Source organism: Pleurodeles waltl, chromosome 1_1 (genome assembly GCF_031143425.1).
Source record: "Pleurodeles waltl isolate 20211129_DDA chromosome 1_1, aPleWal1.hap1.20221129, whole genome shotgun sequence".
Lineage (NCBI taxonomy): Eukaryota > Metazoa > Chordata > Amphibia > Caudata > Salamandridae > Pleurodeles > Pleurodeles waltl.
In genome coordinates, this window is record NC_090436.1 from 366,102,956 (window position 1) to 366,119,576 (window position 16,621).

A 16,621-nucleotide genomic window follows, 5' to 3' on the forward strand; every position below is an offset into this window, starting at 1 on the left:
TATTTGTCCTGCACCAGATGTGTTTTCCACGCATAATACTTGATCGGGATGATTGGGATCCAATGCAATTGCCAATTTCCTTTGTTGTGGCCACCCAAGTAAACATCCAGCTTTCTTGGGCCACGTATATTTTAGATTGAGTGTTGCGGCCTTTAAAATTAATGTTAGCGCAAAACATCCAGTAACTTCAATGTTCGTACTACCATGTGCCATCAACCTCTCATCCTTGTATAGATGTAGAAAGTCCTCTCCTACCAAAGTATATCATGCTCCTGATTCTGCCATGATCCTCACGGGCTTACCATTCAGTTCTTGTAATTGCCAGTGAAACGTACCAAAATGGTAACTTTATGTGAGTGATGTTCCCCCAACATTTCACATTCCACATGTTTCCAGAAGCAGTGGAACAATAGAAAGTGTCAATAGTTCCTGATCATACATGAACAAATGCAGTCTGGGTAGATCTTGGCGACTCTCACAGCCGTATTGTGCATGTTATTCTGAATCTCGACTATGATGAAATGTTTATGCCAGGACAGTGATTGATTGCATCATCTCTGACATAAGTGGTTTCTAACCTGAACGAATACTGCTGATAATAGATTTGGGGTTTACAGAAGCAGTCTCAAGCATCCTAAATCAACAAGTGAACAAAGGATCTTTTATGTGTCCTCTTCTGTCAGCAGTAAGAAGTATTAGCCTTGATTCGGCTCACACCATCCCCAGCAACAGTGGAAAATATTTCCATTTATTTGTCTCCTTAATCAAATAAATGAATAGATTCCAACCATTATGAATGTGTAACGTAATGATTTTCCTGTTTTATTTTACTACAAGATTGAGGCTGTTTTCGAAGCATACCAACTGTGCCTATTTAGCACAGGCCTCCTTTCCCCCATTCCTGCATCTTAGTTTCTCTATTATGCTAATGGTTGCCTGTTTACTGTGACGGGAACCATTCCAGGTCTCCTTATTTGATTGTTCCAAAAGCGCTGGTACCTTCATGGATTTAGCTATGCTACTTAAAACAAACACATATGTAATCCAAGCTTCGTACAACATTATGGAAACCCAGTTTTCCTAAATGGAGCTGGGCATAAAACAGTCAACACAAAAATGTTCCCTAAGGAATCATTCATTCATAATATTCAAATTATTCACTGGTGTGGACTGAGTTGCTAGATTATTTTCGGCTCAGAAGTGACTGTGGAATGAGGATGTTTTCAGGGCACAGCTTTGTGGCTATGTCGTGAGGCTGGGAGCAAAAAACCTTTCTTTGTGCTTACTAAAAAGGACTTGTTTGATTTACATTTACTTCTCTTCAGTTACCTTTGATTAACTTAGAGTCTCATATTTGGATTTACCTGTGTACCCCATGACACAGTGTCCTGATCTTAATCTCATGGTTTTAGCACCCTGAAGTTTGAAACATTGAGCATGCTCAGATTACATACGTCTTCAACCTTTCTTTGAGACATTACAGGAAATTTGAGCGAAATTCCAAGCAGGTGTCTCACGGACTATCTGAATTCAGTCTTAGGAACTTTTTTTTATTAAGGATATATGTGGTTGTGTTCTAATGGTATACCCAAGCTTACATTGCTGAAAGGAAAACGTATTGAGCTTGATTAATTTATCACTAATTGATTATGGAATGAACTTAAGTTAAAAATATATATGTGTATGTTTTGCATCAAAAAATGAGTAGGCTGGTCTACATCATTGCTGTATAAGAGGCTGGATTTCATAGTCACCTACCTTTTGAATGTTTTATTGATACGAATGTGTAATTCTTTGCTTAATTAGTCCACTTAGCCACTCACCCTACATCATTTCAGGGAACATACTACTTAAGGAATAGGTATATTGCTTTTTCGCTTGTTAGTGAGTGGCCAAATGAATGAACCTATGCATCCGGGCAAGGACACAAGAGCGAGTTGGGCGCTTACCATTAGCTCAAGGGCTAAAGAAAGCAGGCGCCAAAACGGTTATTTTTAGAAGCTTTGACAATCTGGGATGCTGAGATGGTCGAGAATTCACCAGATTCTGGTCATTGGAATGAGCCTGGATTGGAGGTAGTAACGATTTTTCAGGAGTCTTGAATAGAATGTCTGTGAATATCTGCTTAAGGAAATGTCAAGGCATTCTTGATAGAGTGCAGTTGTACCGTTTCTTGTTGCTGGGTGTGAGGCAACAGATCTGCTCTACCTTTGTGTACCGATAGCCGCCTTTAGAAGGCAGATTACTGTTTGTATGTATGTAGTCAGCAAGAGTAGTAATAGACAGAAAAATTCAATGAATGTCATTCTGTAGTTTGGGGGCAAAAAGACAAAGCTTCGGCATGGGCTCCTAAATTTAACAACAGTAAGATAGAAAGCCTTTGAATACGGTTGATGTTGCTGAGAATATTATTGATTAAACCAGCCCTTGATAAAAGCCAAGAAATGTCCTTAATTAGTGCAATGGTAGAGGTGTGCACTTTACAGGTAACTGTGTTCTCAATAACCAGTGGAGAGAGGTTAGCGTGGCTGAGCTGAGAAGATCCTGTATCTATGCAAGCAGCCTGCACCTGGCAGACTTATGGCTTGTGTACAAGATATTTGAGTAAACCTAAGTAAAGAGAACTAGAATAATTAGGAGGGAGCCACTAGCAGCTTTTTAGGTGACCTTCTGCCATCTTCACTGATGAAGGGAATGAGCGGAATGAGCTTTCAAAGACCACATAGATGAAGTGAGGATATTAAAATCACTGCCGATATCTAGCAGACATGGTTAGTCCTTCCTTAGATTTGACTTCTAGTTTCAGGCAAGTATTTTTCAATCCGTGGGGAATGATGTTTGTCTTGCTGTGAGTCAGTTGAAGCTAATTGGCTCCATTCCACTCCTCAGCCTGCCTTAAACAGCTATTAAAAGAGGCATCTGATGAACAAGACGTTCTGGTGTATGATAAGCTGTGTTTCACTGACGTACATATAAAGGCAGCACTCACAGCAGCAGGTGAGATTTGTGAGAGGCCACAACATTGAACTGGTGGAGAGAGAAGGCTAAAGAAAAAGGGGGCCAGAATGTCCACGCTCTTTCAGTTGGGTGAAAGAAAAAAGTGATGAACCAGTTGATTACAGAGTCAAAGACCCCAGAAGTCCTAACGCAGTTTAACAGGATAATTTGGTAGGCGGTGCTAAAAGCTGTCAATAGATCTGATGTGACAAAGGCTCTAACACCGCAGATGTCAGCCTTACAAATAAACCCCTGTTTTGAGCAATATGAGTTAAAATGGGAAGGTTACTGTGCTGCTGTGTTTCCGTGATGAGCAGAGAGATGGGGTTGAGTTAGTGTTCCAGTGGTCAGCTTTTGTTGAGGGACATATATGAGGCACACGCAGAATTTGTCAACACAGATCTCAGCGCAAGCGCTATATTTATTTGGTTCCAGAACATGTTATTTTAACCCGAATGTGCAGTACAGTCCACAAGGGTATGTTGGTAGGTTGAGCATAGCAGTGCAGAAGTGCTGCTTTTCCGACGTGTTGGTATCTATGTGGGCTTTTAAACACACCCACGACACACCCATCATTATCTCTCGTTCATGGGCTTGCCTTTCAAAAATCCTTTATCATCATTGGTAAAAGCTTTGTTTGTCCCTCCTTAGGAGAGTTTTGTTACCGCCTTGGACATCGACCCTGTTACATGGATAATTGCTCGATTGCCGATACGTTTGACTGTGAGCAAACTTCTTTTTCCTTTTGTGTCTCTCCTTCACTCTCATGGCGGCAGTGGCGCTTTGAATCGGCTCGCTTATGTCAGCTGTTTTACGGTCCATTTTCAATTTATGTGACAAGAATGTCCCGTTAGGAATTTACAACGCTAATAGCTCTAACTCAAACGCGAGACCCATTATATTGCTAATGCTTGTGCTTATATTACGGTTATAGAGAGAAACTTGTGGTAAAGAACATACTATGCCACTAAATATTGTTTTCTTTCGTATGACTAACAAAGGTATGAATTAATTTAAATGCTTTTTTTTCTTTATTATCCTGCAGGGATTCAGGAGTTCCCAGAAAATATCAAAAACTGTAAAGTTTTGACCATTGTTGAAGCCAGTGTAAATCCAATATCAAAGTAAGTTTTGTCTCATATCCCATTTGTAACATTTAACTAATTGATCTGTTTCGTAAACTTCCACAATTTATTGGATCCCTAAATGTAGCATTTCCCTATCTCTCTTCAAAAAGAAATTACTCTGTTTTACCCGTGGGATGTCATTGTATTCAATATGTCATCTTCCAGATTGTCCCAGTTGTTTGGTTGGCTGGTTATTTTTTGAGTAGTTTTGCACACTGTGCCACCCTTTAATCACTCAGAGTGCTGTATGTGAAGCTCAGCTTTAGAAACAACTGTGGCGACACTAAATAGTACCTGACTACCTAGTTCCTCAACACCCCACCCATCTGCGTAAAAGGGATCACAGACTCGGTCATGGCCAGCAGTCTGCTTATCACATATAGTGCATGCTGGGCCATGGGTTACAGTCTCGAAGTCGGGCTGAGAACACTGATGCAGTCACTAGAGGCCATGACCTTCAGCCTCCACAGAGGAAGGAGCACATTCAGTGTCCTGCTGGGAAGCCGGTAAGGCAGAGGGAAGGAGAAAGACAAGAGAGAGAAACATGTGTTCTAACCATCGAAGATCCCCGTCTGTCCGTGCTTCCCAGAACTATCTGTATTTTGAGGCTTCCCTTCAGACTCAAAGGAGACGAGGTGGGGATGATTTACTATTCTAGCTTCAGCCCTCACTTGTTAGCTAATATTGTCTTACATTCAGAAAATGGGCTGATTAAAAATAAAGACGTCAGTGCGAATGCCCGAACTACACCTCATGCGCACCAAAGCCTTTGTGGCACTGACAGATGGTGATGCAGGAAGCGGGCTTTTTCTTCAGAACTAAGCACAAGCCTGTAGTCGCGGCTCGTGGGGGCTACGGGGGTGGTGCGGTGCAGGGGGAGAGGGAAGATTGGTAATCCTGCTGTGGACTTGATATTTCATTGTGTGTTTAGATCAGATGATAAGCAACCTGAAAAAAAACGTATTTTTACATAAAATTGGGAAATCTAGAACTCTAAGACTAGATAGATTTATTTGCTGGGTGGCTGTTTGCATGTTTTGCACTGAGTTCTAATTCTCTAGATCAGCACAACAACTGGAAAGACTCTAAAGTACATTTCCTGTATGTATCACACTGGTGCAATCGTTTATAAGCAGTTGCACAACATTTACATTTGTTGAAGGGACAGGTGTAGTCTTATAGCAATTTTATACCTTTCTTTAGACCGAATGAACATTGTTTTATTTTGGATTCAGTTTTCCCTTGTTATACTGCCAGTTACTTTAAAGGTTGTGCGTGGAACAACCCAGGAGTACCTATGGGTATGCAACTGAGTCCACAGATCCCAGGGACGTTTCCCTCAGGCCCTCGTTGCAGATATTAATGGTACACAACTGCATTTATGAAGTGTGCATACACCTTAAAAAAATAATACTTAAAAATCCTGCAGTCTTGCAGGAATTTGTTGCCAGAGTATGATCGATACACCAGTATTGGTGCTGAAAACCTGCAAATGTCCTTACTGTCTGAGAAATGGGAGCGGATGCATTTAGTTCAATCATTTTTTTCCTCCTATTATGTCTGTTGTTTCAAACTTGATAACATTGTGATGCAGTCAAAGTATTTATAGGTTACACTGGGGCTTCTGAAGGTACTTTTTTCCTAATTTTCAAAGTAATATTCCCATCACCATGCTTGAAATATTTTAATAAGATTCTTAATTGAAGGTTTTCAGTGTATATGTGAGTCCCATTTAATGCAATGTGCGTGTAATTAAAATGACTGTTGTAATGTTTTTTTTTTTCATTATCCAGGCTTCCAGATGGATTCTCTCAACTTTTAAATTTAACCCAGCTGTACCTGAATGATGCTTTTCTTGAATTCTTGCCAGCAAATTTTGGCAGGTAAGTTGATATTCAAATAAGATTTTGAAGATTGGCCTCTTGAACTTGTATTGGTTAAATTGAAATAAACATGTGAGTGCAAAAGATATTGTTTATTTGGATGTTTCGTGAGTGTTGATTCTTGGAATTTTGAGGCACATGAATAGTCTTGTAAGGCTGCATCGAGGTTACAGTATGTTGTATGCACACTGTAGGAGTTTATCCATAAGAACTTGCTGAACATAGGCCCTCATTACGGCTTCGGCGGTCTTTATTCTAGACTGCCGAAGCCGCTGCAGCCAGCATACCGCCAGTGCTGGCGGTATGCTGCCCGACCTACTAGGAGTTTTCCGCTGGGCCAGTGGGTGAAAACAGTGTTTCTGCCCACTGGCCGAGCGGAAAACTCACCACAACATTGACGCAGGCTCGTAATTGAGCCGGCGGCAGTGTCGTGGTGCGTCGGGTGTGACAGCATGCGTTGTGCATTTCACTGCCCATAATTCGGGCAGTGTAATACCCGATGAGGCTATCATGGGGGCCACTGCACTGCCCATGCAAAGTGCAGGGGCCCCCATGGGGCCTCATACACCCCTTTTCTGCCAGCCTTTGCATGGTGGTGAGATCGCCATGCAAAGGCTGACAGAAAGGGGGCTCATAATTCCCAGGACAGTGCTACGTGCAGCGATGGCCTGGCAGATTGCGACTGCCGAAACTGCCAGGCTTTCAACAGGCAGTAACATGGCGGTGCTGGCAGTCAGACTGTGTGCCACGGTCATAACAGGGTGGTCGGACCACCTTGTCTGCGGCGGTCTGACTGCCATCGCAAATGTTGCGGTCTTATGAGGGCCATAGTGTTTTTCCAGTTGCTGTACAAGTTATGTTTTTGAACTACTTCGGTTTCTGACCCCACTTTCAATAATGATATTGCATACAGTTTAGTAATAATTATACCAGGCTTCTCCGCTGAGTAGCTCTTTGGCTACTGGTATCTCTCCAACTACCTTTAAATAGCACTCCTGTGCGCAGCTCAGGCTACTACATTAGAAGATTTTGCATGGATATATTATTAAATGTATACCAGAATTGAGAGTGTGTATTTGAGATGAAAATATATATATTTTCAAAAACTCATATGGTGATGTTTGGAAAAAACATGACTGAATTTCCAAAATATATTTGAAGTTTATATTTGAGTCATAAATCATGTGATGATAGGGAGACTTATTGCTAATGTTATTATCCTGGTCCCATGGGCATTGAAGTTATGGCTGTTATGTATTGTCGATGTGCAGACATTCAAAATTGATAAAGCCTTTTCTACATTGCTGCTAGCTACCCAGCCCAGTGAATTGAAGTGATCACTGGTAGTAAACTTGCATATGATAGCTACTAATGTAATCTTGTCTGATATGGTCACTGATAACATCAGTGGTTCAGTATGATTTTCGTTGATCAAAAGTAGCTCCTATTACAGAAGAGATTGGTGACCCCTGAGCTATATAAATCTTTTTTTTTTACAGCAACTCCTTAAATGTATTTTTATTTAGTGTTTGATTTAACTTGTAACATATCTTGATTGACAGTGTTACCTATGTAAAACTCTGTAAGCGCTGCTATTGCTGGCTATATTGTACATCTCAACTTTCCTCTGCTAAGCTACTGCAGTACTTTTAGGAATATCATTGTTTAAAAGTGACATTGCATCACCCGTTATGACCAGCTGCCATAATTGAAGGCAACATAAGTTCATTTTAATTTGAACAGGGACAGAATGGGAAGTATGTTTATTGATGTGAAATGGTGAGGCACAGTTTGTTTTAAGGACCTGCTGTACACAATCATAATAAGGCATGTAACTAGAAATTTCTGTGACATTAAGGCGTTCATTCCTTAGGATTAGGACTACTATTTGGTATAATAGTTATGTGTGAATTATAACTTTCACATTGGGTGTAGTTGGAAAATTCTGTATTACACATGTGATAGTAATAAATACCATGCTAACTTGTTATCCATTGGATAATTGAGATAGTACTTGTTACCTTATTGGAAAGGGACGTGATGACCACCATTATTTTTAAGACTGTAGCTTGCTAGTACAAAGATTTCGAACACTGACTAAGCGTCTTGTAAATCAGTTTGGGACAGTCTCGAAGAGGAGTGGTAACTTAAGACCTCCCTTTTTTCATTAGGAGTAGTAATATAGCAGACATGTTTCAAAACATCTAGAGTCATTTGTCTTAATCAGAGTAATTGAGCTCCTGTGAACTCACTGTTAATGACGTAGCAAACATGCTGTGGTCCAATTCGATTTCCTCCGCTCTGATTTTAGATGGGCATGGTGATTACCTTTGTCTTAAGTATTAGAAAAATTTATAACAGGCATTGTCTGTCCTTTCTCGCTTAGTCCTGTAGAAGGATTATCCTCCGCTGACTGATGTCTTCATGTGGTGGAACCTCACGCTCTATATACCTCACACCAATCTTCTAGTATAGCAACCCACTTTAGCAAGGCCCATCTTTGCCCTTTATAGAAATCAAGAGAAAGCAAAGAACAAAAATAGGCACAACTATGCCCTCATGTACAATAATTGCATGCACTTGTAAAAAAGATGAAAGGAAAGTTAGAAAGCAGACACAAAATGTCTGAAGAAGTTGGTTGCAAATGACTTCTAAGCAACAGAAGTGTATTTAACTGTGTAGGAAATTTTAAGGAGATAGTGTGGATACCTGTTTCCCAACCACTGTCCCACCCGCCAAAGATAAGCACTCTGACAAAGAAGAGGTTGCACACCTTGGAAGTGGCTTGGTCCATGATTAAGAAAAAAAGCACAACTACATAACGGGATCAATCAGGAGACTATCTTTGAATATGACACACTCAAGAGAAAATGTTAGTATTAGTATTGACAAAGTCACTAGTAACGGAAATTTACATATAGACACTAGAGGGAGAAATGTGCATTCTTCCCATCGACGTTTCCCGAATCCTAGTTATCAGGCTGTGTGCTTATTACAGTACATCCACAGGCCACTGATTAGGTTGCTGAGACTCAAATAGCATTGAGATACCAGCTTACGAGCAGTCTCAAATATTTAATGAGTTAGCCTTGAGGAAGCAACATTTGAATCACATGTCAGTTGCGAAACACGTTTCATTTCGTTTGATAAAAAACACAAATTTTTTTGTTTGCTAAAGAAAGGATCATCTGTTAATAAAGAAGATATTATTACTTAATCAAACTGATGTTTAATGTTTTTTCTTTGACCTTGAAACAACCCATCTCTATACAGTATAGGGAGAGTGTTCACATCCAACCCTGTGCGTTTGCTATGTCGTACCTTCCTGATCAAGCTGTAAGAGAAAACGCATAGGGAACCATACAATTTTAGTGTCTGTCTGCTCAAATTATTTATTGGTGAGGAAAGATATGGGAAATTTAAAAATTATGTTTAATCTTTTGGCACATCAGTGGGATTAGCCTGAAGAAAATCTTTCCAGTCACCAATACTTTCTGGTGGTAATGGCTGGAGAATTTTACATATCTATTTATTTGCTAAAAGTATACCTGCCTATAAATCAACATCTGGGGAGTCTCCTCTTTCCAACATGGGATAGAACCCAGAAACTGCTTTGTCAAGCTGTTTAATACCATGCTTCATGAGGCCAGTGCTATGCATTCCTCACTCTGGTTTCACACAGTGTACTTGAGCAGTTTACAACAGCAGCCCGCATCACTCGTATCAGTTTTCTCGAATCAGTGCCTCTGCTCAGAGTGCACTTATTTGATGAGAATCTTTATAAAGAAACTTGTGTGTATCTAGAGAAAAGGTTCACCATCAGTCCTCCAGATGAGCTTCAACTTTATTTTTGAGAAGTGGAGTTTTTAATTATGTGCAGGTGGTGAGAACGCATTCACAGCACTGAGCTCCTTTTTTGCTAGCTGGCAAATGACACACTTTACTCAGAGGCCTCACTATGTAGAGGTTATCCTCATTAGCTAAGTATCTTGTGTGCTGGTAAGCACAGTAATGATGAAAGAACAGATTGACACCACCAGTTCTCTTGGGACCTGTTGACTAATTGTGTCTGTATTCAGATATTGAGGTTGGTCCAGAGGAAGAAATAATACCTTCCTCAGCTTCTCAACTACCATTGTACTAAAGAATTGTATCTCCCTCCCCATCTGAGCAAAGAAATCCTAGCCAGCTGTCAAACTCAAGAATTGAGCTACATGCTACAACAGAGCACGTACTTCTTCCTGCCTGCGTATGGTTTGTCATGATCAATACTTTCCAGTTTCTTCCAGTGATGCCTAATAGTTATACCAGAAAGTTGCACCATCCTTCTCATAAACAAGATCAGTTTGACTCATCTTCTCCTTTGCTACCAAATCCTGCTTCCACTACTGCCATGTAGCAGATGAGGGGGGTAGAAGGCTAACAGGTAGATGAGGAAATATCTGCAGCCTATTTTGAAGTGAAAAATTGTAAAGTTTTTCCAGGTCTCAAGCAACAAACACTATCTTTCAGTTATTCCTTGAACAGAAGGCAACAGAAAGTGGCACATGCTGACAGCACGACTGTTGCCTGCGATCTACACCAGTCTGAGTGTGTTGTTACTTAGTTTCTGTCCATGTGCCTGGATATTACTATAACAAATATACAACCCCCCTTGCAGAATCTTAGGAGAGTGAAGAAACTTCCATGGGGCAAATTGCCATTTTGCTGGCTCTTCCTGGCTGCACTCTTTCAGGAATCTATACATTGTAGACAATACATTGGATCTACTTTAAATTCTGCTTAGCTCCCCTTAAATACTATTGACATCTGATGGAGTTCATTAGTGCAAGGATTCTCAGTGATTGTGTTTCTGTCAGAGAATACTGATTCCACAAACGATGTCAGATTAGTTTTAACATGTAGCACCATCAAAAGTATGAGGCTGGTCCTGAAATGCAAGATCCAGTTGCCCCAGGTAGTGACATTGCTAGCTTGTTGCCTTTCCTCATAGTTTTGCACGGAATTCAGTCAATCCTGTGCCACAGCAGATAGTACTACCAGTCTCTTCCCAGGCTTATTGAGAATTGGCTAGCCGTTGTGCCTTCAGTCTTGGACGAAGTTTCTTGGCTCATTCCATTAAGTCTAATTGGCCCCTAAGCCTCCTGGGAATCCGTCTCCTTGGAAAAAACGTGAGGTTGCCTGACCTGTGTAGTGACTCAAAACACTAATGGTACCAGTGGCCCGTAGTAAATAATCTGCAGCAGAAATGTTTCTTGAGTCAAACAAAGACGTTTGAAACAGTGTAAGAGATAAAAGCTTTGTTGCTGGAGAATGCGCTCATTTACGCATTGCTAGCTGCCTCAAGCCCCAAATCAAAGCTTTTACTCCAGATCAGTCCCAATTCTTCAAGCAGACTTGAAATCTGTGTAAGAAACCCCATTGTAGGCTAGCAGTCTCCAGGTGTATTAAGTGTGGGTGCAGAGTCTCTAGTGATAACACAATTCTCCTGGGCAGACTCTTGTGGTACCTCTAAAAAGTAAACCTTCGTTCTTCCTCAGTGACAAGAAATCCGAATTTCTCAGGTGCTACAGAACAATAGTATATCAATATGCCGGTGTCTTACTAGAGACAAGCAAATACAGATTATGTTTTTGTTTCCTATGGTCTGCCACCCTACCCTGATTTCTATCCGGATGCTGATGCCCGCACATGGACAAAAGGGAGTCCCAGAAACAGAGGAGCTGCTACAGCAATACAAGACAGAGAATGGCCACAGTAAAATCACTAAGTTACATCCAGTCAGTATTGACCAAACCACATAGCACTTTCTAGCTGCCCTTCTAGTTTAAAGCTTTTCCCTTCTTTCACCACAAGCAGCCATCCAGTACTCCCTCTTCATCTGTATCCGCCTCACGGTTCAAGAGGAGACTCATTGGTACAAGGATCCAAGTCCGTTCCTTCACTCTTAACCCAAGATAGGGAGTTCAGGTGACTTTACAGTGGCAGCCCAACCTCGTGCTTCCATCCAGTACCTACATTAGACCAAAATCTCCATGGGGTGTCTCTTGGTTCGTTGTAAAGGTTCTCAACAGCAGTGTTAGACAACACTCTTAATGTCCATCAAGGCTATCGCTGCCTCAGTTGATTAACAAAGAGCCATTGCTAAAAGTGGGGATTTGATGTTTGCCTTCGCCAAGGCCATAAATGCTGTAACAACCCCCCGCCCCCCCAGAAAAGGGAAGAGGCTACTTCACCAGCTGTATTCCTGCACTTCCTGTTTCAACTAAAAGAGTTGTTAGTACTATAGGAGTTTAAGGTACGGACACTTGGCCAGGTATTAGAAGTTCAGACCAATAACTTGTACAGTGTAAACCTGCAGGACATACTTTTAGCAGGCTGACAAACAGCTTGTCAGACGTACCATGGTGGAGCAGCACTACTACTTCAAAATGTTGTCCTTTATCGTTAGTGCATCCCCTCGATTATTTTTCAAAATACAAACTGAAGTAAGAGCCTTTCAGTGGCTGCATATGCTCCTTCTCTGCCATGCAGTCTTTCCTCCTTTCTTTGACTTTTCTCTGGCTTTGGAATCTGCCTACTGGACCGTGACAGGAGACTCTTGGCTACGTAACAGCAGGATACATTTACCTCCAGGACGACTAGCTCCTGGTCCATAGACCTGCTCCTTATTTTTAACATCCTCCTTCCCTTCACCTCTGTCACTGGTTAAATACACTTCTTTTCAGCTTTTGTAATTCATTTGAAAACGTGATCACATAGCCATATAGTGCAGCAGTGAGAGTTGGAATTCATAGGTTTACCCCTACAGAGCTTCAGAGTTTGCCGTACACGGGTCAAGACTTGGTATTCCATGCAGTACCTCCGGTTTGTTTACGTGGTTGCAAACTATGGAGAAAACAATTGCCTGATTATCCTATGTTATTAATTGAACATGGTACATGTGATTAATTAGCTTTCGACATATGCAGACACTGCTCTCGCTTGGTCTTTTTTACACAGCCTTGTTTTTCTTTTAGTTCATGTGTCATTCCATTTATTTTACCGGCAGTGTATTAGTTTATTGCAAGAATTATTAGATTACATCCTTTTTACAGTTTAATACTGTAAACCATCTACTCAAAATAAATCCATAAAGCAGGGTCAAGAGGTGTGATCCCCTACTCATAATGCAGTTAAGCTTCGGTTTATCTCATATGATTCCACATACACTATCTTGTTGTGGATTTTTGCTTAGTTTACTGTGTGCTCTACCCGCCATTGTCACTAGCAGTGCTGTTAAAATATTAATGCAGCTAGTACTGCGACAGAGACCGCAACACATTTGTATATTGCGTATGATCATGGAGCCATACATGTTGCAGAGGTGCTCTAGCAGTATCCCGCTGTCAGTAAACAGATTGAATGGCATCAGAGCACTGGCGGCATCATGTTGAGGTGCCAAGTACCAGAAATCACAAAAAACTGATAATCTCAGTTGACAAAGCGCTAATGTCTCAGTCATGCTTCTCTCAGATAATAATGTGAATTTTGCCTTTTCACTTTTTATCGAATGTGTGAATTAAATGAATGAAGGGTTGTTTGTAAAAAAAAAATAAAAAAATTAAGATATGTTCCATGGATCACCAGTGCTCGGATTCTTTTAAACTTGTCCATAAAGACCTCACGTGACTTCATCGGATTACCGGACACTTTCCTCTTCTCTAATGAAGTGAACCCCTGATAGCAACCTGCCCCCCTTTTGTCGCTGATACTGTAGCGGTCTGTGTTGCCTATCTCTCGATTATCTAAATGTCTAGCATTGTCCTTGTTACAGCCATTCCCGTTAGTAAGGTGTTTAGTTGGTCTGTATTTGGTTTCCGGTCCATGTTTCTTTTATCAATTGGACCTTTTTGTCTAATCTCCCTACTGTAGTTGTCACTTGATTGTACCATAAGTAACTGCAGCTTTTAAAGTGAGCTGAGCAGGAATTACCTAGAAGCAATGCACTTCTGTTATTTGTGAAAGGGTAAGCTAGTCGAATACAAACGCTATAAACAGGGGTGAGTGAAGGCCACAGTTGCGCTCGTTTTGGTTGAGTTTGTGTTAATGCCATCCACATGGAGGTGATTTGCATATTATGTCTCTTGAAGGACTTGAACACTGTGTTACACCTTTAAGGCAGATTGTACAATTCTTTAGGGGTAGGGGGTCGGGGTAGTTTTAGGTTTATGGGGCAGTGGTGGGGGGTTGGGGTAGTTTTAGGGGCAGGGTGCGGGGTTGGGGTAGTTTAGGTTTTAGGGCGGGGTGGGGGTCTCCTGGTAGTTTTAGGTTTTGGGTGGGGGGCACTGTAGTTTTAGGGGTGGGAGGTCAGGGGGCTCGCATGCCGGAACCATGCATGCCATTCCATGCATGCCTTTACCAGGAATACATTTACAACGAAAAATCGTTGTTAAGGCATTTGTGGTAAAGGCGTTAGTGGTAACAATGCGGTCGTTGTTCCGACTGCGTTGTTCAGGCATGCGTGGTTCCAGCCTGCATTGTTCCGACATATATTCGTTCTGTGTATATTCCTAAAGAGAGGGTTCTTCTCTGATCAGTTGCTGCTGGTTAGCTAGAGGGAATGGCGCTCCTGCATGCTGCTGTCAAATCCACAGAAAACTCCTCCTTGGTGTTGGCACAGTCTGTCACTGTGTACTGCATGATGGCTCAGCAGACTACTGGGAAAGTTGTAGGAATCTGATGGAAATTTATTTTATCTGTCAGCTGCCAGGTGCGTTGTCTGGCCCATCCTACTGCCTGGCCTGCTGATGATTTGGAGTGTACCTAAGGCGACGTGAAATGTGATTGGTTGGAGTGCATGCCAGACACTGAAATAAGTATTTTGTCAATGTTCTCTGTGAGTTTCAAGAGACAGTCTCATTGAGAGTTCTTCTGTTTTCTATAGATTTTGAGTGGGTGAGGTTGACATAGATACAGTTCTATGCGGCCAGTTCCCACTTGACCTCTTTTTCCCCAGAACACATGTATCACGAATGCCTACCCCAGGCGATAGATAGCCTTACATTATTGTGCAAGTATGCACACCTAAACTCAGCTTCTCTTCTGGGGAGTCAAATGTAGGCCCATGCAGTTGTTAATCCTCACCAGAAAAGACATACAATGGGCCAGATTCCCAAAGCATTTTGGTTACCTAAGTTGAATTTGGCTGCACTAAATATTGGTTTTGCATATGTAATTTCCAAGCATGATTCACAAAATCGGGACGAGTGCTTTTGTGTGTGCAAGTGCGTTTGTAAACACAGAAATTATACCAGTGTGGCGTATGTTCTGTAATCTCAGATGTATGGTTTATGGTGGCTTTCTGCATATTTTTGTGTGGTCCCACTGGTAAAGATAAGACTACATAAACTTAAAAGTTTTCGGGCATCCACATGTCCCCTGTAGGTAGTTACCCCTGATAGTGTTTGCACATACACTCTTGTCAAGGTCCCACAAATGTGCTTCCAGAGTATGGTGGAAATGTGGATTTCTCCACAGCAAAAAAGTTCTCCCTGTGGAGGAAAGTGTTTAAGGTGCACAAATATATTCGTATTCAGAACTTTCCACCTGTGGAAACTGAACACATGTAAGCATTTCTCAGTATGAACCTGGCACAGATTTCCAGTCATACTCCTTGGATTATTTGCACATCTTGCGAATGCTGGAGATGTTCTCCAAATCTATGAGTAAAACTGTCGGAGCAAATCCCACACTTTTCACCTTAGCGTTGTAATTGGGCCCAGTGTCTTTAACGATATGTTTTCATTAACTTCGCATTAAAGATGGTGATCTTCATTTTAAAACAAGGCGCAGTGTGCAAATATAAATATTAAACATAGTTAAACAAATGTGTGTCATAATCTCATTTTAGCAATTCTCTTTCTAATAAGGTTGATACTTGAGAGCAACACTCATGAACTTCATTAACACGGAATAGATGTGATAGTTCTCAAATGACGAAGAAGCAAGTGAGTCATGACACATGCTTTGTCCAATTAAATGAGAATTTCCTTTGAAATTTTTATTAGTGATTTGTATGCGGAATACCCGAGTTCCACGGCATGTCAGAATTAAAATTTTCATCACCTCCACTCCCAGTTCATCAAATTTGTATCACTTTTTGGGGGGGGGAACCACTCCTTCCTGTACCTTTGTGGATTTCAGTCAATGTCCAAGCCAAGACACTGCCTGACCGCATAGATCTGACAAGAGGTATAAGCATTGGACATAGTAAACATCCATCCGATTCCAAAACGTTCCAGAGTGACCCAGATTCTGCCTTACTCCTATTCTAACTGGCCTTGTTATCCAATTCCCTAACATATCTCAAAGAGTTCCACCACTCTCACCCAATTGGGGATAAAGTTTGACACCACACTTTACATATCTCTCTCCTTGCCAGAAGAATTAACTAAAATATTAATAGGCTTTGAAGTTTTGATAGGCTCCCGGAAACAGATCCTTGCTGCACCACACCAAAAATGACCAAAGTTGGTCCTAACTCCACCACCCGTCCCAGGATGTCAGAAATTGTCTTACCCACAGTCCTCCAAAGTTCTTCCAGGGTGGGGCAGCTGCTGAGCATATAAATGT

The 16,621-nt window shown here is 41.3% G+C and overlaps 1 protein-coding gene across 6 annotated transcripts in view; it reads left to right on the top strand.

Annotated features, from left to right (window-relative positions):
* Positions 1-16,621, top strand: part of ERBIN (erbb2 interacting protein) — a 766,777-nt gene that overhangs the window by 463,484 nt on the left and 286,672 nt on the right. For all 6 annotated transcript variants that reach the window (XM_069222872.1, XM_069222909.1, XM_069222899.1 and 3 more), the window contains 2 exons: positions 4,043-4,121; positions 5,918-6,007. In XM_069222872.1, coding sequence (XP_069078973.1) covers positions 4,043-4,121; positions 5,918-6,007 — 169 coding nt within the window. The remainder of the gene's footprint in view (positions 1-4,042; positions 4,122-5,917; positions 6,008-16,621) is intronic.